The sequence below is a fragment of the Budorcas taxicolor genome, chromosome 1 (genome assembly GCF_023091745.1).
Source record: "Budorcas taxicolor isolate Tak-1 chromosome 1, Takin1.1, whole genome shotgun sequence".
NCBI classification, from domain to species: domain Eukaryota; kingdom Metazoa; phylum Chordata; class Mammalia; order Artiodactyla; family Bovidae; genus Budorcas; species Budorcas taxicolor.
The window spans coordinates 12681803-12703682 of NC_068910.1; the positions used below are offsets into that span (position 1 = coordinate 12681803).

The 21880-nt window shown below is 44.6% G+C and overlaps 1 protein-coding gene across 3 annotated transcripts in view; it reads right to left on the reverse strand.

Moving 5' to 3' along the window:
• The window catches only part of RFT1 (RFT1 homolog), a 37338-nt gene extending 20303 nt beyond the window's left edge, over nucleotides 1–17035 (reverse strand). For all 3 annotated transcript variants that reach the window (XM_052636966.1, XM_052636958.1, XM_052636949.1), the window contains exons 1-6: nucleotides 16924–17035; nucleotides 13243–13328; nucleotides 11420–11536; nucleotides 10089–10278; nucleotides 8951–9052; nucleotides 5118–5255 (exon numbers count right to left, since the gene is read on the reverse strand). In XM_052636966.1, coding sequence (XP_052492926.1) covers nucleotides 5118–5255; nucleotides 8951–9052; nucleotides 10089–10278; nucleotides 11420–11536; nucleotides 13243–13328; nucleotides 16924–16986 — 696 coding nt within the window. In that variant the 5' untranslated portion in view covers nucleotides 16987–17035. The remainder of the gene's footprint in view (nucleotides 1–5117; nucleotides 5256–8950; nucleotides 9053–10088; nucleotides 10279–11419; nucleotides 11537–13242; nucleotides 13329–16923) is intronic.
• Between the last annotated feature and the right edge of the window lie 4845 nt (nucleotides 17036–21880).

Here is a 21880-nt window from a genome sequence, read left to right on the forward strand (position 1 = left end):
AAACAAGGGTCATTTCCAGTCCTCAAATCTTCTCACCCCTTGGTTTCAGAACCTTTCTTTCCTATTTGGAAGGTAGTTTTGAATCCTTCCAAACCACACTGACTTCAGTGCATCACTGGACCGGGAGCCAATGCCAGGGTAGCTATAGTCCAGGGGTAAATTTTCCTCATGAGAAGGAAATCAGTCCTGAATATTCATTGGAAGGACTGATGCTAAAGCTGAAACTCCAATACTTTGGCCACCTGATGCAAAGAACTGACTCACTGGAAAAGACCCTGATGCTAGGAAAGATTAAAGGCAAGAAAAGGGGATGACAGAGGATGAGATGGATGGATGGCATCACCGACTCGATGGGCATAAGTTTAAGCAAGCTCCCAGAGCTGGTGATGGACAGGGAAACCTGGCGTGCTGCAGTCCATGGGGTCGCAAAGAGTTGGACATGACTAAGCAACTGAACAACTGAACTGAATTAACTGAGAAGGAAACTGCACATTTACTTTTCCCAGAACAGAGTGCCAGACCTCCCTATACCACTAGGGGGCACTGGGGACCACATCATCCTCTGATGACGTACACTGATCTTGCCCATAGCTGGCTTCCTGGGAGCCAGGGCACAGCACCTTCTCTCTCTCACACTCTGCCCTCTCCATGCCAGGTGGCCCTCTGGAGGAGTGAGGTGTGTGGACTACAAAGTAGTAACTGTGCTCTTCTCAAAGGAAATGAACAGTTACAGTGTGTCCACAAGGCTTCTGTGAAGCCTACTTGGTTTGGGAGGGTGGCTGAGCCCTTAAAAAAAAAAAGTTCTTTAGGAGAGTGCTATCATGACAGTGTATCTGATCTGCAAGCTCATACTTGAGCATTCCTTCCTCCTAATGCCTTCAGCTTAAATGGACCCATGGTTTAGAAGGAATGGCCACACTGCTTACTAACTGCAAAATGCTCATTAATGATAGAGAGGCAGGAAGTTTGAGCAGAGATTAGGTTTCTACTCAGAGGCATCTGCTAAGTGGTAGAAAAAGAAGTACATTCTTCGGGATTTTACCGTTCTGAATGGATTTGTCACTTGGAAAGGTCAAAAAAGGCCCCTTCCACAAAATCTAGCTGAGCCGGTCTATCCGGCTGTGAATTTCTCTAGAATCCCCTGACCAACAAACCATTTCACTGCCTCTCTGTACTGATGGAGAAACTGAGGTACAGATGGCGAAAGGTGATGGGCAGTACCTCTGGAGAAGGTGTGGAATCACAACTCAGGGCTCACTGTATTTTACTCTAACTCACTCTTCCACTTCCCAAACCCCTTTGACTTACAATGGTCCAACCAGCTGCATCTTTACCACACTGTCAAGAGTCACAGGGGCCACGGTCCTGTCCCCTGCCCTCCATCACCTCCACACCCTACACGGCACTCCTCTCTCTCCCTCTCGCTGCAGGGCTGTTGACTGCCCTGGCTTTGTCCACACTCCCATTTCCACCCACCCTCCACTGTCCTCATCACTTGAAAAGTGACAGATGATTGCCACTGCCTTCTCCTGATCTTAAACCTTTTCTCTCCTCATGGCAGGGTTCAGGTTTTGGAGTTGAGCTCATAGACTAGAACTCAAATTACAGCTCCTGACACTTTTTTTTTTTACTTCACCAAGTGGCTTGCAGGACCTTAATTCCCCAACCAGGGATCGAACCCATGCCCCCTGCAGTGGAAGCTGAGTCCTACCTACCAGACTGCCAGGGAATTCCCTACAGCTTCTGACTTACGGAGTATGAAGGCCATGGGCAAGATATTTAACTTTGCTAAGCCTCAGTTTTCTCACCTACAACATGGGATAGGAAGTCCTATCTTAGGACTTCAGTGCAAATTCTGAGTGCAGGGACCCCACCTAGGGCACCTGGTACAGTGCTTAACACAGATATCGCTCATGCTAGCTGTGTTAAATTCCTCAGCTTTACCTGAATACTAGCTGATCTTGCATATTAAATCACTCAGAAGTGTCAAAGAGTACAAAAGATGTAAATGGCAGCCATTATTTAAGGTGTCATTATTTCAAGGCTAAATAAGTATCTTTAAAGAAGATGGAATTCTATAAGAGGAGGAAAGAAATCTCCTAATTTGGTCAAGTTGACAGTAAATGTAATTTGTTTGACCAGTTTTGTACAAAGGAGCCCCCAGGACAGAAAGCTGCTCCAGAGAGTCAAGTTAGGCTGGTGTAGGCACCCACTGCATTCAGATTCAGCTCACTTCTTTCCTTTAAAAAAAAAAAAAAAAACTTAAATAATGAATTGCTCTACCTGGAGCCTCCCAATCTTGAAGTAAAACAAATAATTACTTTGGGCAATAAGCTAATTCCTTTTGGATGAATTCAGAGCATAAAGATCAAACACAGAGACTAAGGTTTTTTAACAGACAGAAGTTAGAAAGAAGTGGGCCCAAAGCCAGCTGTGTGCTTTGGGGTGGATCACTTAACTCCTCTGAATGGGAGACAACAGTATTTACCTCATAGGGTTACTATGAGGTTTAAGGACAGAAGTCCGAGTGCTTAGCCTAGGGCCAGGCACAGAATAAGTATGCAGTTAATGGTTGTTATTACAAATAATTCTTTGACAAAGCTCAAATACTTCCACAGAACTCTTTAAGTCTTTAACAGGGGCCTCAGGGGTCGTGTAGACCAATAATCTCACCTTAAAAGTGAGGACCCTTGGGACTTTCCTGGAGGTCCAGTGGCTAAGACATCATGCTCCCAATGCAGGGGCCCCGGGTTCCATCTCTGGTCAGGGAACTAATTTGCATGCTGTAACTAAGACCTGACACAGTCAAGTAAATACTTCTTTTTTTTAAGTGAGAACTCAGAGATCTGGAGAGAGTCCTGCAGGCTTCAGATGTGTACCTACTGCCTCCCAAATGCACAGGAAGCTCCCTAAGGCTAAGTGGTCACCTTCCTACGTGTTTGTATCCCAGAGAGCACCCAAGCAGGGGCTGGGCTCTGTCAGGAGGAGTGCTGCCACAGATTGAAGGTACACTCAACCTTCTCATGCTCAGGCCTCTAACAATGTGAGCACAGGTACTTTCGTGACAGGTGGACAGATGAAGCCACTAAACTCTCAGCAGTCAACAGTGTCTGCCTGGCTAGGATGCTCCAGCAGAGCTACTCCAGCTCTGAGCGCAGCAGTGAGGTGCTGGTGACGGTGTGGGCTGTCATTTATGGATGAGCACTCATGCCAGGCCACAGCATTAAGCACCTTACGTGCCCCGTCTCATGTGGCTCTCACAACCACCTTAGGAGGGAGGTATTCTTACTTAGTGAAGGACAGGGGAGCCTAGTGTGCTGCAGTCCATTGGGTCGCTGAGTTGGACACACCTTAGCAACTAAACAACTCATTATGCCCATTTGATATATAAGGAAACTGAAGGTCAGAGTTCTGAGCCCATTACAGGGTTAAGTACACACTTGTCCGACTCTTCCTCTTTTCTCTTTGCCTGTATTAACAGTCCAAAAGCTGCACTTGAAAATACTGCTGGGAACAGGCACTGGCCCAATACGACAATCTGGCCAGGCTTGGTATAGGTGGGCCCTAGGGAATACTTGAGGAGAGGAACTTTTCTGTACTCTCAGATGCGCTCTGTGGGCAGGGAGCTCCAGGTAAGAGAAGCGATTTGGAGTCTTGATCCACTAAGCCTACAGATAAGGCACCATGGCATCCAAAAACTGTGATGCTGATTTAGGTGAAAGGTAAGATCAGAATGGAGCGCTCTCTTCTAACAAGAACATACATGGCTTTGTTACATCGTATCTGGTTTTTCTTGAAAAGTTGTACAACAAGATTCCTAACATTCTGAGACTTGAATTCCAAATATTTTATTACATTTTTCAAGTAATCATGGAAGAGCTTTACGGACAAGCCCAGCTGAAGCCTTACCTCAACTCAGTGAACCACCTCCAGCGAATGAACAAGTACGAGAAAAAGGGAAAGTGGATCAGCCCAGACGGAGCAGGGCACAGGGCCACCGCACAGATGCAGTGTGGGAAAACACCGCAGGCGTGACTCCTGGGCTGGAGACTCTGGCTCTGACCCCACAAGAGTCGGGAGATAAAGTCAAATGGACCGAGAGTTGAAGTGTTGAGTAGAAAGAGATTATGCCTCCCTCCCACCCATCAGCCTCTGGAAGCCTCAACTGTCTACCTGGGGAAGCGGATCGCCTGAGAAAGTGGCCTGACACTAGACAAAGGAACCCTGCAGGGGCCTTCGGCTACGTCAGCACCTCCAGACTGCCCGTGCTGGAGGTCAGGCCCCGGGAAAACCAAGAGACGGCAGCACAACAGAGAGAGCAGGCATGGGGGGAGAGCCTGTGCTCTGCTGTGAGTCACGCCTATCCGGCTCCTGGCCTCCCTCTGACCCCCACCCCAGGCAAGTATTTAGCTGCTAAGCCTCAGCTCTTCCTCCCTAAAAGAGAGATAACAATGTCAGCCCCAAAGAGTTGCTGTAACCATTAAATACGGTATGTAAATCATCTGGCACAGAGAGTGGCAGAGGGTTTCTCATCTGGGGGCAGTTTTGCACCCCAGGGGAGCGTCTGGAGATATTTTCGGTTGTTACAACTGAGGGGTGGTAGTTACTGGTATCTAGTGGGTAAAGATCAAGAACGCCGCTATACATCCTACAATGCAAAGGACAGCCCACACAACAAAAATTATGTGGCCCACCCTGGAGAATGAAATGGCAACCCACTCCAAATCCCAGGGACAGAGGGGCCTGGCGGGCTATAGTCCATGGGGCCACAAGAGTTGGACACGACTTAGCAACTAAACAACAAATATATATATGTGCATATATACATTATGCATCTATAACTGAATCACTGTACCGTACACCTGAAACTAACACATTATAAATTATCTACATTTCAATAAAAGCTTTTTTTTAATTAAAAAAAAATCATGCAACACAAATTGTCATTAGTGCCAAGATTTAGAAACCTTGGCTGAGCACATAACAGGCACTTCATAAACGTGAGTTATCAAATTATATTTGTTATTGTAACTATAAACAATAAATTGTCATTTCTTTCCCTCAAGGATAACCAGCATCTGTGATTAAAACGATAAGAGACAAAATACATTACTTACTCTACTTTTTGTCATACTGGGTAACAGATCTGTCATGCTGGAGACAGGAAGAGCTTGTTGCTTGGCTGATTCTGGGGAGCCCAATACCTTTGCAAAGTAAATAACATAGCAGAGCACCAGAACTGTAGTATAGAAAAGCTGAAAAAAAGAAAACAGTGGGTTTTAATTACACTGTTTTAATGTATAATTAAAGAATAATTAAGAAGGGGTTTTCCGGGTGGCTCACTGGTAAAGAATCCACCTGCCAATGCAGGAGATGAGGGTTCAATCCCTGGGTCCTGAAAATCTCCTGGAGAAGGAAATGGCAACCTACTCCAGGATTCTTGCTTGGGAAAGGGAAATCCCATGGACAGAGGAATCTGGTGGGCTACAAACCCAGCAACTAAACCACCACCACGATCACCATAACTAAGATGTGCCTATAGATTTGACCTTAAAGGCCAGTCAAGAAATAGAACTGTCTTAATTAACTGTACTTTCTACTGAGCAATGACTCACCTTCTGGAAAACAGTACTAGTCACTAACACTCAGCTCCACTGCAGTATCTCTGGGGAAGGCATCACAACACTCCACCTGACTGGGAGCATAGTTCTTCCAGGCAGGCAGAACAGAACTTCCATGACAGACAGCCACTAGAGCAACCACACAGCAATGTCAGATACGTTCTGAGAAGATTTGTATCTGGCCAAAGGGACGGCTTTCCCACCTAGACAGCACACCGTGAGGATCCATGTGTCCTGGCTGTGCTAATATCCAGGGATGTGCCATCATCCAGGGCTGGGGATTTTCCACGAACCCTGGAAACCTGTGACATTATGATTAAAAAGCAAAATTGAGCTGCTGGCTCTTCTCTCTGCCCAGTGCATGGGCAAGGCAAGAGCTACCACAGGACTGGGAGGGAAGAGGTGATAAAAGGCCCCACAACCCCTCTCTCTTCCCATCTGAGACAGAAAGTGGCTTCTGGTGAGGAGCAGCAGCCTGGGGTTTTGTCTGCAGGTTGGGGAGAAGTATCCCAAGAGCCCCTTTTTACAAGTTCCCTTCTCCACTCTCAGCCTGAGAACAGCACTGCACAAGCTCAAGAAGGACTGGGATCTCCAGGCACCACTTTCAATCTGGAAATACCAAGGCTTAACGTGTAAAAAAGGCACACATCAAGGACTAAGAGGAGTCTGGATTTAGCAGGTGTAGGCCCTCAGCTTTCCAAACCCATCCACGCCTGAGGACAGACCTGCCACCCACCCTCCTTCTTTCATGCCTCAAACCCTTTAAGACACAAGGAGTGCTGTGGGAGCCACACCATCTAATGCCTACATCCTCTGTAACAAGCACCTTTTCCAGCCCCCTTTCCTGCCTCTGTCACCATCCCGCTGACCAGAGCCTGGGGAAGAGCAACAATCTCTTCACAGAATATCCTAACTACAGGATCCCTGCCCCTCCTTTTAATTGAGGAAAAATTCACATAACGTTGACCATTTTAATCATTTTACAGCATAAAATGCAGTGGTTTTTAGTACATTCACAATGTTGTATAACCACCACCACTATCTAATTCCAGAACATTTTTCATCTCTCAAAGGAAATTCTTAGCCCATTAGGCAGTCACTCTCCATTCCTCTATCCCCTGATAACCACTAATCTGCTTTCCATCTCTATGGACTCACTTACTCTGGACATTATATATTAATGGAATCATATAATGGGTGGCCTTTACTGCCTGGTTTCTTTCACTTAGCACAATGCTTTCGAGGTTCATTTATATCATAGCACATATCAGTATTGCATTTTTACGGCTGCATAATACTCTATTATATAGATATACCATATTTTGTTTATCCATTCATCAGCTGATGAACATTTGGTTGCTTCCACCTTTTGACTATCGTGAATAGTATTATACAAACATCAGTATACAAATTTTTGTTTGATCACCTGTCTTCAATTCTTTTGGGTTATATATCTAGGAGTAGAATTGCCGGATTATGTGGCAGTTCTATATTTAACATTTTGGGGAACTGCTAAATTGTTTTCTAAAGCAGCTGCACCGTATTACATTTCTACCAGCAATGTATGAGTATTCCAATTTCTCCATATTTTCAACAACACTTGCTATTTCCTATCTTTTTGATAACTGCCATCCTAGTGGGTGCAAAACAGTATCTCATCGTGGTTTTGATTTACATCTGCCTAATGACTAATGATGCTGAGCATCTTTTCATGCACTTACTTATATATCTTCTTTGGAGAAATACCTATTCAAGTCCTTGACCCACTTCTGGGGTGGTTTGTTTTCTGTTATTGAATTGTGAGAGTTCTTTATCATTCTAGACTGACTCTTTGTATTTGAGTCATGATGCCAAGGGTTGAGGGACCTGCTTCAGGAGGAACTGGGAGGCAAGCTGGAGAAAGGGGAATCCCAGCGCCATAGGTGGGGCTCCCCTGCTGATATGAGATGCTGTTAACTCTTCAACCTCTCCCACAGAGACTGACAATGTCCCAGAGAAGAACTTCCACAAGTCTTATGATAAGGACGCCAATAAAACTCAAACTCAGAACTGGCCTAGCTGACCTATGATCCATGACGTACCTTGGGTGGGAGCTACAACAATCAGAAAATCATAATGCAAGTACCTTTCCCAAGAAGAATCAACCAATAACTGGGCATCTCTATGACCCTCCAATCCTATTAGGGAAGAGTACAGCACAAACAATGATGAACATTGAGAACGGCAGTTCTAGATCTAATAAACGGTGGCAAAAATAATCAGAAGTAACATTTCTAAAACATGCAATTGTTGCAAGCTGCTCTTAGGAAGCAATTCTCATTCTTAATCTACAATTTTAAATCTAGCTCTTCTATGTTTCACAAAAATATCTGCAGTTTTTGCCTAGGACACAGGAAAACATTTTCACAGGAAAACATTTTCACATAAATCATTACTAAGAATTTTAATTTGCTTTCCAATATATTAAGAAAAATTACAAATTAGTTTCAACTATGAGATGGTCTGATAACTATTTGATCTTAGGTTTCATTTTTTAAATTAGCACCTATAGTCTAGCTATAGGGGGCTTCCCAGGTGTCTCAGTGGTGAAGAATCCACCTGCCAAGCAGGAGATACGGGTTCGATCTCTGGGTCCTGAAGATCCCCTGGAGAAGGAAATAACAACCTGCTCCAGTATTCTTAACTGGAAAATTCCATGGACAGAAGAGCCTGGCAGGCTACAGTCCATGGGGTCACAAAGAGTCAGGGATATGACTTAGTGACTAAACAGCAAAAACAACAACAACAACAAAAATAAGTTATATATTTAATAGAACTAGAAAGATGAATTAGAACTAGAGAATGGGATAGAACTGAAGCCAAAACTGCTAAAACTGAAAACATACCTCCTATGACTTGATTCACGCCCTCTGAATTAGGAGAGATTTCAATCTAAGTTTAAAAGAGGCTTGGCAGAGATTCCTGCTATTCTGAAAACGATTGATTGAAATTCAGGGAAAATAACAGGCAATTTGATTCCTACCCTACCCCCTTGCTGCTTTTTTCTCTCCTCCAGAAGACTGTCAGACAATCAAAGATCAGTTTGATACAGGCTTGCCCACAGAACATCTAAAGAAGCTTTCATGTATGAGAACAAGCTTTCATGTCCCCCTCACAGTGGGCAGACGTGGCAGCCAGAGGAGAAGCAGTGCCAAGACCATCTTTCTAGAACTTACAGCCTTCTCCACATGCATGAATACTGCAAATGTAAACCACTCAGTAACAGGAACAAGAAGTAGAAAACAGATGGAGAAACAGATTATACAAAAGTTAAAAGTCATAACTCTTACCTGGGCCAAAGAGAAAATGTACAGCCCCCAGTGAGGCAACCACAGCACAAGAAGGGCTGTCAGGACGCTCTTGAGGATTACTGACAGGCTCTCAGCAATCACCTGCAAACCCATAGTAAAGGGTACACTTTAGAGACATTATTAAAACTGAAGTGGCAAAAAAAAAAAATAAACTGAAGAGGCAAAGGAATCCCAGACAATCTGGGATAATGGTTACCCTGGTGGTAGGGGTGGGTGGGTAATATGATTGGACACAGTATTTATAATGTTCTACTTTGAGACTTCCCTGGAGGTTCAGTAAGTAAGACTTCACCTTCCAATGTAGTGGGGTTTGATCCCTAGTAGGGGAGCTAAGATCCCACATGTCTTTCGGCCAAAAAACCACACATAAAACAGAAGCAAAACTTTAACAAATTCAATAAAGACTTTAAAAATGGTCCACATTAAAAATTTTTGTTGTTTAAAAAAAATACTGCTCTCTTTCTTGGGTTGGGTAGTAGATTCATGGATCTTTAAGATTTATATATATGCTATATACTGTATTGTTTTGTATGTACCGCTTCCCTGGTGGTAGTTCAGACAGTAAAGAATCTGCCTGCAGTGCAGGAGACCTGTGTTCGATCAGCGGCTTGGAAAGACATCGTATAGAGGGAATGGCTACCCAAAACTAAAAATGGTCCACATTAAAAATTTTTTTAATTAAAAAAAAAAAATACTGCTCAATTTCTTGGGTTGGGTAGTAGGTTCAAGGATCTTTAAGATTTATAGACTATATACTAAATTGTTTTGTATGTATCAAATAATACACTTTAAAAGATGAAAAGTTAATATTATTATACAATTAAATAGAATCACTAGGAAAACCTGAAAAACCTCTCTGGTCCTCTTAAATTCTTATTTAAACTAGTAACTTCTCTATTAGCAAACCTGTTCTTCATTAATAGCGCAGCAGAGGTAAATTTCAACCAAGCCCATCTAACGAATCTCAAGTGAATGAACTAAACTGATTGCGTTACCTTTTCTCAAATACATTTTACATGCAAATTTGAAGAGCATTCTCTCTTATAAAAGCATTTTTTAAAAACCACTCTTTCATTTATTCTTCTCATTTCTCATTCACAGCAGAAAGCACACTGACCTTGAGCTTGACAAACATATGTGCTTGTGCCAAGACCCAAAAGGGCTCTCCCAGAAGTTCCACCACTGCTGAGAAGCCAAACACCACCACTCCAGATCCATAGTGGGGGACGACGTGGGGATCAGGCACTGCGAGCAACTGTAGCCAGACCCAGCCCAGGAACAAGGACCAAAACACACCCAAAGGGACTCTAGAAAAGGGAAGAAAATGTCTTTTAATATGCTAAATATAACAATAAAAATAAATATATATTAAAATAGTAACACTGAACAGAAAAGAAATATAGTCATGATAAAAACAGCTACCACTTATTCAGGCACTTACTACATGCCAGGCACTATGATTCACCCCGTTTATCTCACTGAGTCCTCACCATAATACTCTGTCATTACCCCCACTTACAAGATGAAGAAACTAAGACCGACAGGCATTGGGTAATTTGGCCAAGGTCTTAAACAGCTAGTCAAGGGCAGAAGCAGGACTCAATCCTGATCTGACTCCAAAGCCTGCTCCTATCCACTGTGTTACACTGACTTATAACTCCCAGAAGTGCCTGCTGTTTTCACTTAGAATGACTAAAGGATGGCACAGAGCTGGCCTTATACTCCAAATAACTGGTAGTCCAGTGCACAGTATCCCTTCAGGTGTGACCAGAAGGCTCTTCAGCATGACTGGGTGGCTAACAGTCATTCTCTAATAAAATAAACACCTACCAGCCCTTACAACAGTCACCTCCATGAGGTAATAAAGAGTTATGCAAGCGAAGGACTGGGAAACCACTGGAACCACCAGCCCTCTCGGCAGGATCTAAACTGCAGAAGAGCCATTACAATTTTTAGCTGATATACTTGGTCCTCAAGAATAATCTAAAAGGCTCAAAAGTGAAATCAACAAAACAAAATGGAGGAAAGATACAAAGAAACGCTTCAAAGGCTTTCAAAAAATAATAAGTGGCTGTTAAAAGATCAGAACACACTGTAAAGAGAAATGGTTAGGAATAAAAAAGATGGCACAGGCTCAGTGGGAATCAAAACAGCAGAAATAGCCTCTGTTGCTTCTGAGGCTGAAGGGGGTAGAAATGGGGCTAGAAACGTAGCATAGAAACCCTCACCCAAAGCCGCCTCCTGGCTCCTGGCTGTCCTGAGAGAAAACAGCCAGGGAAGCTCCTTCACACAGACGTCCTCCCCTTCCTGCCCCATGCCAATGGCCCAGAAGTCCACTGCAAAACCCAAGCTGGAGACTATTCAGCTTTAGGCAAGAAATGCTGTTTAACTTCTCACACTTACTACACTTGCCTCCGTGAAACTGTCTGCGGCCAAAGCACAACTCACGTGAGCCACAGGAGATTGAGAGTCTGGCTCCAGTCTCGCTGGGCAGCCCCACTCAGACATGCTCTACGGAAGGCCTCTCTGGCCAGGAAGAGGGTGGTGGAGTAAAGCAGTGTTAGCCTATAAAGGAAAACCAGAAATCAATATGATGTGTAGTTTTTTCATAGACAACTTTGGGGATTTTCCAGCAACCAGGAGGAGGAAAAGTCTCAGTTATCTTGGTGGTGATGTGGAGGAGCAATGGTTTCTTACAGAAGCCCCTTCCCCAACTAATTGGACCCACACAGTAACAGAGTTAGGAACCCAGTAAGGGACATATGAGTGTGTGCCCACAGAGAGCTATGCCTAGGAGAGAAACTGCCACAGCGGCCCCCACAGGCTGCAGCCTTTGTGCCTATGCAGAGGTGTGGCTCTGACCATAAGGAGGAAAAAAGGACAAGATATGACCCCACACAGAGGGCCTCCTAGCCACCATGACACTGGTGACCTAATGGCCCCTGTGAAAGAAGTTGAGGCTCTCCTGGGTGGAAAATCTCAATACAGGCAATGAGGCTGGCAGCCATGACTGGGGTTGCTGTAACCCAGATGAGCTGGGCCTGTCTGCATCCTTCCTGGAGGGCAGCACCTAGGTTCCTCCTGCACCTTAGCAAAGAGTAGCTATGGTTCCCTTTCCTCAGCAGGCAGTGACCTGGGTGAAGCCAGAGTGGGGACGGTGCAGCACAAAGGTACCTGAGGTTGCCCAAGGACCATCCTGCAACTCAGTGCATCAGCCCAGATGAGAGTGAACCATACCTTAAGCAGGTGGACAGGCCAGACAAAGGCTGTCAGTACAGGCATCTGGCAATCTGGGGAAGGCCAGCTGGGCAGAGGCCCAAACTGCTTTAAAGTCTGAGAACCTAAGAGACCTTGGCCCTCTTCCTTCCTGGTTCTACAACAGCATTTCTCAAAGTATGGCCCCTACTTCAAAATCACCTGAAAAAACTATCAGCGTGCAGTTCCTGGGCACCTCCTCAGCCCCACCTAGTACAGAGCTCACCAGATGATTCCTCTGCCCACCAAAGTTTGAGAGCTTCATTAAAGCTCCGTGAACAGCACCAAGAGCATATGTTCAGTAAGTATCATTATAGATGCAAAACGCTGTCTGGAACATACTGTCTTGTTTACCAGAATGTGAAGACACACCTGTGAACCTGAGCTATACTGAGCACGCTCATCGCTTCATATACTTTTGTGTCATTTGTGAAGACAGAATATGTGTGGGTGTCCATGAACAGACAGGAGGAGAGTAGAGAAAACAGAATCTAAAAGACAAAGCAAGCTGGCTTTCTAAGAGCCTCCGAGGATCTGATGACAAGGACTCAGTTCTCATCCCACTGTCACTTTCCAATTATAAAATTCACTAAGGAGAGAGGGAAGGTGGCTGCTCTGGCCCTGCAATTACAAAGCACATCTTCACGATCTGCAGAACTCCTGCTTCCTTTGCTGTCAGCAGGACAAGAACACAGGATTATACCTGAGTTGGAGTTCGCAGTGAATTACTCCCACTCCTCTCCTGGGTTCTAAGAGCAGGCACAGCGGAAGAGCTGGCAGAGAAATGTGCATTTGGAGGCAGCTAATGGAAAACACACCATGGGTCCATTAAAAGCAACATCGCCCGCTCATCCCCCAAACCCAGCACGCTCCTCTTCTGCCCACTGCTGAAACACTCTGCTTCCGGTAAAGGTCCAAGATTCTAGAATCTGAGGGTGACACACAGGTACAAAGTTTGAAGAAAACCCAACTAGGGATGCGAGCTGTGGACAATGCCAGGGTACACTCCTTCTTACCTGACATTCACTATGCCAACGATTTCCTTCGATAGGAAGCGAAGAATAAACGCATTCAAGACAAAGGTGATTAATCGAAACAACACCTACCAAAGAAAGAAGACAAATATGTAAGAATAAACTATATTGGGAAGGTTCACTTTGCTGAAATGAACACAAGATGGCTGCTCTTCTTAATGTAATGACATACAGAAGCTTTGTCGGAGAGATTCTTTCTAAAATGTTCAAGCTGTCTGTACTGCTTTTGAAATCTTTCCTTGGGGTCTCTTGGCACTCGTGCACAATGGTCAAAGAACCCAAGGTGCTTGGAAGTCTCCCTAGTTTACTGATAAGAAGAGGGAAGCTGTGACAGATTCACTGAATTTCGTCAGGTTCAAAGTCAGGCGCTCCAGTGGGCAAAAAGGGAATTCTAGTTAGTGCTTCACAATGGCCCTCACTCCAACCTATTTAGAAAGAGCATGCACTTAGCAAGTGGAAGCCTGCATGATACAGCAGACTTAGCAGGAATCATGGAGTCTAATGTCTCCTTCTTTTGTGCTTAGTAATACCTAAGGATCTGATACTGACGTTGAATCTCTTTGAACTTTAGTTTTGTCAATTAGGAACCAGAAAAGGCTATATGCATTTACTGAATAGTTGCCGCTTTCCAGAGAGGAGATGAACTATCTTTTAAACAGCTGCAATAATATAAAACAGAGGGAAAAGGAAAACAGTCTAGCTAATGCCATTGGAAGAGGAAATGCCCCAAGATTTTCAAGCCTGTCAATTCAAAAAAACCACCTGAACAAAGAATTCTTCCCATGAGACAGAAAAAAACAGGTTGTGATTAAATGAGGTTGCCAAATGAGGATAATGGCTGGGGTGCAAGCCTCACTAAATGACACCCCTCTGCAACCTCACAGCACCACAGGTGTAACTCAAGGGCACTCCAGAGCAAATGATGCAAATGACAGATCACTTCTGTGTCAAGCACTCTGAGTTACACGTGAACAGTTATTATCTGGAAGTTTCAACTGAAGTATGCCAATGGACCACAGTGATATTTCACACAGTATATCTCTGAGAAAGGTATGACCAAAAGGGAGACTGCAGTCTAACATGGTCCCCAAAGTGTCACAAAGTAGCAAGGTCTCCAGAGCCAAGACATCACAATGCTAATCTTTATGGAGTCCAAGATGACCTTTTGAAAATCTTAGGAAAGCTCGGTAGCCTCTCCTGAGAAACATGCTGGTACATACATAAAACACCAAATTCTGTATTCAGTTTCAGAGATCTGAAACGAATTCATGCAGCTCTTAACAGAAAAAATTTTCTCAGCTCAGCATCTCAACTCACCATTTAGCTAAATTTGTCTTCGAATTTTTGTAAGCTTCAATTTTCACCCCCGTCAAATGAGGCTACCTGTCTCACAGAGTTGATAACAAGGACCAAGCAACACCATAGAAGTGAAAGCATTTTTGAAAAATGCATACAATAAACGGAATTAATAATTTCACTATGGCTGGCTCAGACTGAAGACAGGCAATAAACTCTCAAATTCTTGCAGAACAGAGTGTAATTGCAAAACTACTGTACCTCAAGTGCCTGCATTGTAATTTGAGAAAGCACACAAGATTGAATTAAAACACTCAAAGAAACCTAAATATTATGGCTATTAAACACACACACACACACACACACACACAAACACACACACACAGAGACTTCCTTGGTGGTCCAGTGGTTAAGACTCAACACTACCAGTGCAAGGGATGTGGGTTCCATCCTTGGTTGGAGAACTAAGATCCCACATGCTGTGATCAAAAAAAATAAATAAACACACAAACACATTTATGTTAACTTCAAAGTTATTGTTGGTAATAAACTTAATGTCTCAGGCCATATCCATACCTAATTGGCTTAAGGTTTGAGCTAATGAAGCTATGAGGTTGTTCACATTCCGCATTATTTGCTCCATTTTGTGGCCCTTATTAGCAACAAAGTCTTCATTTAACTTTGTAAAGGACTTTATAGTTTTTTCTAAAAAGCCCTTTCACACCTGTTAATTAGCTGATCCCTAAAAGCAACCAGGTAAATGCACAGGAAGCAAGTAAGTCTCAGAGCAAAGGGAGGTGCCACATGAAAAGCAAATGACCCAGCTTGACCTTATGGCTAAGGCCATCAGACACCTAGGCTAGTGGCTTTTCTGCTATGACTTGTTTTCTTTTTATGAAGCCAACCTCAGTAGTAAGATATCGTCAAACGTTGAAGAATCAACATTGTGGATAAAGTACTGAATTCAAACAGCTATCAATGTGGTGAAATAGAAAAGAAATACAACCAAGTAACTCGAGATTCACTTAATTTAGGGTTACATGAATAGCTAACTAAATGCATATTTGTGCAAGGAATTCTACGTGCCTTACGTAGCTCATCCTATTTCATTCCTGCAATGACCATTTTAAAAGTTCGTATTAGGTAGCTCAGAGGTTAAAGCGTCTGCCCACAGTGTGGAAGACCTGGGTTCGATCCCTGGGGTGGGAAGATCCCCTGGAGAAGGAAATGGCAACCCACTCCAGTATTCTTGCCTGGAGAATCCCATGGACTGAGGAGCCTGGTGGACTATAGTCCACAGGGTCACAAAGAGTCGGACACAACTGAGCGACTTCACTTTCACTTTCACCATAATAAAAACAGCTAACATTTAGTAAGTATTTACAGTATGCCTAATGACATTATGAGGTTGCATTATCATTCTCATTTAAGATGAGAAACTGATGACTGTAGAAGTCAAGAGATTTTCACCAAAGGCAGGCACTTGGCAAGTGACAAGGCCCTAATGCGGTCTGCCTGATTCTTTCTCTCAACCTCCACGAGAAAAGCTGCCTCTCTAAAATAAGGCGGAGAGTAGACTCAGGGCTTTTGTGAGTAAGGGTTGAAAGGCTCAAGAGCAAGACAGAGAAAAAATGAAATACATGAATGACCTGACTTTATGGCTAAATGACTTAGAATGACCTGTTTCTAGGGTTAAAAGAATCTTTGCGATAACATTCGGATCAACTGGCATCCACCACATCTGACAGATGATAAAGATGCCAAGAAGAGTAAGTGATTTGTCCACGGTCACGCTGCCGGAAGGAAGATGTAGTCAACATACTACTGTGTTAAGTAACAATTATCCATATAAGCCCAACCCAGCCTCACAGCAACTTTATGACCTAGGTACTGTTATTACTTCCATTTTATGAGGAGTTTTCGGTCATGCAGCAAGCACATGATAGAACCAAGATTCCAAACCAGGCCTGTCTGAACCCAGGTCCCTGTTCTTAGCTATGCCATAACGTCTCTCTGAACTCAGTGGTGGTCAAAGTTTGAAAAAAAAGTGTTTGAGATAAGGAGTGGAACATGAATTTAAAAATAAAACAAACAAACAAAAAAGAAACTGCCTTAAAAAAAAGAAATTCTAGAGCACCCAAGGCATCCCTCCCCTACTGCCATATGGGAAATAGAATGCTCAAAAGGGAAGTGATTTGTCTGCAGTCTCCCAGCTCTGGGCCCAGGTGTCCCCTTCTCAGGCGCCACCGCCTCTCGCCAAATCCCTCCGTATTAGCTGTGTCCACGCCCGAATGGGCTCTCAAGGGCCCGAGGGCCTCCCCGTGAATCCCGGCTGCAAGACGGGCTGGGGCCGGTTCCCCAGAGTACCTGAAGGAGCAGACCTGAGGAGGCCAACCGAGCCGCCTGGCCCAGCACCTCCCGGCTGCCCATAGCCTCGGCGCACGGGCTCTGTCATCAGGAAACTCCGCCGACAACCGACTTCGTCGCGAGAAGATGGCATCACCGAGTGACTCACTCGCTGATTGGCAGTTTTCGCACGGCGGAGGCGGGGCACTGGAAGATCTGGCCCTTTAAGGGGGCGGGAGTTGGCCTGCATCAGTGTAGTTGCGCCGCCTCACCGCTCAGGTTTGTGCTAATCGGTGTTTTGTGTTTCTGTCCCTCAGTTCAGTTCAGTTCAGTCGCTCAGTCGTGTCCGACTCTTTGCGACCCCATGAATCGCAGCACGCCAGGCCTCCCTGTCCATCACCGACTCCCAGAGTTCACTCAAACTCAGGTCCATCGAGTCGGTGATGCCATCCAGCCATTTCATCCTCTGTCGTCCCCTTCTCCTCCTGCCACCAATCACTCCCAGCATCAGTCTTTTCCAATGAGTCAACTCTTTGCATGAGATGGCCAAAGTATTGGAGTTTCAGCTTTAGCATCATTCCTTCCAAAGAACACCTAGGACTGATCTCCTTTAGAATGGACTGGTTGGATCTCCTTGCCGTCCAAGGGACTCTCAAGAGTCTTCTCCAACACCACAGTTCAAAAGCATCAATTCTTCAGCTCTCAGCTTTCTTCACAGTCCAACTCTCACATCCATACATGACCACTGGAAAAACCATAGCCTTGACTAGACGCACCTTTGTTGGCAAAGTAACTTCTCTGCTTTTGAATATGCTGTCTAGGTTGGTCATAACTTTCCTTCCAAGGAGTCAGCGTCTTTTAATTTCATGGCTGCAATCACCATCTGCAGTGATTTTGGAGCCCCCAAAAATAAAGTCTGACACTGTTTCCACTGTTTCCCCATCTATTTCCCATGAAGTGATGGGACCATATGCCATGATCTTCATTTTCTGAATGTTGAGCTTTAAGCCAACTTTTTCACTCTCCTCTTTCACTTTCATCAACAGGCTTTTTAGTTCCTCTTCACTTTCTGCCATAAAGGTGGTGTCATCTGCATATGTGAGGTTATTGATATTTCTCCCGGCAATCTTGATTCCAGCTTGTGCTTCTTCCAGCCCAGCGTTTCTCATGATGTACTCTGCATAGAAGTTAAATAAGCAGGGTGACAATATACAGCCTTGACATACTCCTTTTCTGATTTGAAACCAGTCTGTTGCTCCATGTCCAGTTCTAGCTTTTGCTTTCTGACCTGCATATAGGTTTCTCAAGAGGCAGGTCAGGTGGTCTGGTATTCCCATCTCTCTCAGAATTTTCCACAGTTTATTGTGATCCACACAGTTAAAGGCTTTGGCATAGTCAATAAAGCAGAAATAGATGTTTTTCTGGAACTCTCTTGCTTTTTCCATGATCCAGCGGATGTTGGCAATTTGATCTCTGGTTCCTCTGCCTTTTGTAAAACCAGCTTGAACATCTGGAAGCTCACGGTTCACGTATTGCTGAAGCCTGGCTTGGAGAATTTTGGGCATGACTTTGCTAGCGTGTGAGATGAGTGCAATTGTGTGGTAGTTTGAGCATTCTTTGGCATTGCCTTTCTTTGGGATTGGAATGAAAACTGACCTTTTCCAGTCCTGTGGCCACTGCTGAGTCTTCCAAATTTGCTGGCATATTGAGTGCAGCACTTTCACAGCATCATCTTTCAGGATTTCAAGTAGCTCAACTGGAATTCCATCACCTCCACTAGCTTTGTTCGTAGTGATGCTTTCTAAGGCCCACTTGACTTCACATTCCAGGATGTCTGGCTCTAGACAACAACATTCTGTTGTTTTCCTCTATTTCTTTGTATTGATTGCTGAGGAAGGCTTTCTTATCTCTTCTTGCTATTCTTTGGAAGTCTGCATTCAGATGCTTATATCTTTCCTTTTCTCCTTTCGTTTTCGCTTCTCTTCTTTTCACAGCTATTTGTAAGGCCTCCCCAGACAGCCATTTTGCTTTTTTGCATTTCTTTTCCATGGGGATGGTCTTGATCCCTGTCTCCTGTACAGTGTCACAAACCTCCGTCCATAGTTCATCAGGCACTCTATCTATCAGATCTAGTCCCTTAAATCTATTTCTCACTTCCACTGTATAATCATAAGGGATTTGATTTAGGTCATACCTGAATGGTCTAGTGGTTTTCCCTACTTTCTTCAAGTCTGAATTTGGCCATAAGGAGTTCATGATCTGAGCCACAGGCAGCTCCCGGTCTTGTTTTTGCTGACTGTGTAGAGCTTCTCCATCTTTGGCTGCAAACAATATAATCACTCTGATTTCAGTGTTGACCATCTGGTGATGTCCATGTGTAGAGTCTTCTCTTGTATTGTTGGAAGAGGGTGTTTGCTATCCCTACATGTCTGAAATAAATTAAGTATTCTGAGCATACTAAGAGATGCTGTTAAAGTAGCCAAAGCCCCTTCTCTAAAGCTCCCAGCCCATCAACCAAGAAACCCTACCTTCCCTGGCTTCATGTGCCAAAAGGAACAAACTATTGAAGGACCTACGTAAAAAGAGTCTTGATAATTTGGCCTTCGCTTACAACATCACGGCCATGGTCCCCTAAATCAGACTGGACAAGACTGTCCCAGTTTTACAATGAAAACACTGAGGACCACAAGTTAAATTCAACATCTTCACGTGTGTGATTTTGTGTAATGCTTTCTCAAGTGCTGAAAATTGGACCCTGTCGTCAGAGAGGAATAAGGTGAGACCTGGAGATGTAAAGTGACTTGTTCATGTATATGCAATTTCTACTTGGGTGGAGCAGACCCCAGACTCCAGATCCTAAACGTGCCTCTCTTATCTACATACTACCAGTTGTGAGAACAGAGAAGTGCTTCAGAAAATGTAAAGTGCCTAACACAGTCATTAGTTGTTCTGTCCATGCTATCATCTGCTATGCAGGCCCTAGAAAGTCCTATCTATCTCTTTCAGGCCCTAGATGATTTGACCCCAACTTACCTTTCAACCACCTTTCACACTATCACTGCCCTTTCCCTGAAACTTTCTAGACTCTATCCTTTCAGATCCCTTACAGGCCCTAACTGGCCTTTGCTCTGCTGCTATCTCTGCCCAAAATGCCCTCTTTGAGGCACCACCTACCCTCCCAGACTCCACTGTTTGTGAGTACAACAGCACCTTCTGTGGATTGAATGTGTTGTCCCCAAATTCATATGTTGAAGCCCTAATTTCCAATGTGGTTGTAATTGGAGGTGTGGCCTTTGATAAGCAATTATGTCACGAGAGTGGAGCCCTCATGAATGGGGTTAGTGACTTTCCAAGAAGAGAAGAGAGAGGAACTCTCTCCCTGCCCTGTGAGGATACAGCAGGAAGGTGGCTGGCTACAAAGCAGGAAGAGGGCTCTCACCAAGAACTGAACCAGCCAGCACTTTATCTTAGACTTCCCAGCCTTCAGAACTGCAAGAAATAAATTCCTATTGTTTAAACCACCCAGTCTCTGTTATTCTATTACAGCAGCCTAAGCAGATTAAGATAGCACCTGTAAAAGCACTTTGTAACCTAGGCCTTGACCTAGGCTGCTGGCAGGTGAGGTAGGCCCTGGCTCCCTTAATCTCCAGCAGAGCAGCTGCCTTAGCACAGTCTGGTTTCCAGTGAAGAGACTAGACTATGTCTAGACATCCCATGGGCTCCGAGAAGGCAGCAGTGAAGGCCACTTGACTTTGCCTCCTGAAGCAGTGGCAGAGAAAGTTCCTAGTACACCCACAAATGCTTCCTGACCTATTACCGCTGCTGGAAACAGACTATGGAGCTCAAGGACTATGCACTCCCCCCACTCCCATCTTGCCAGGTTAATCAAGCTCTGTCTTATGGCAGAGACTCAGAATGTAAGCTTTTGACTATTAGACAGAGCTGGCCCTGAATCCTCATTCTGCCACTCATGAACCAGATAACCTCAATATGCTCAGCTATTAAATAGGGGATATTATCTGTCTTGTGATGGCAATTGTAAGGATTAAAGTAGACAAAAGTCTGACCCTTCAGCAGCTTAAATTCTAGTGGAAGGAAGACTGGGTGGGGTGGCGGGGGGGAAACTTAGTAAACAAATAATACAATTTCACAAAGGCATAAGTGCTATGAAAAAATGAAATAAGGTAATAGAGGCTCTTAGAAGGGAAGGGAGGAGTGCAGTTCTAGAAGGCAGAGCAAATTAGACATCCACTAGGAAAGGAGAGCAAAATGCTGAAGGGTTGAGCTATTTGGCCTGTGGACTGAGATGTCCAAGGCCTTGACCTAGGCTGCCTGCCACCCCCTCAGACCTTAGGCTGACAGGTAAGGTAGGCCCTGGCTCCCTTTATCCCCAGCAAAGCAGCTGCCTCCTCCACACCTCCTCCTTGGAGCACAACCAGCCAAGAGCTCTTCATGTCAACATACTCTAACCCTAGTCATTTGGGTGGGCTGAGTGACTAGGGAATCGTTTCACTGGGGGCAAAGAAGCCAAGGAGGAAATTCTCCAAGGTAAGTCCAAAGTTCAAAGTCACCCAGGAGTCCAAGGTACAGACTCCAGAGGACTTCTGGGCAGGGAGTCAGAGGCCCTTTTCTCTCATTCCAGAGGATAGGATTTAGCAAGGAGGCACTGAGCAGATGCTCTGTGCGCAGAGTCATGTTTGGTACAAGGGTGTGTGGGAGAGAAAGAACTGTGATGAGAGTCAGTGAGCACTGAGCACGAACTCCATGTCAGGTGCTCGTGGGAGCACTGTACATGCATGCACTAACCCCTTCATCCTCTCAACAACTCATCGGGTAGGTGTTCCAGATTACGACTCTGGGAGAGCTGCAGAGGCTGAGATGCCGTGGGCTTGAAGTTCTCCCCCGCCTCAGCACTGAGCTGCTCCAAAGGCCTCCCCTCTGTTAAAGGTATTGGCACCAACGGGGCCTGGCACACTCC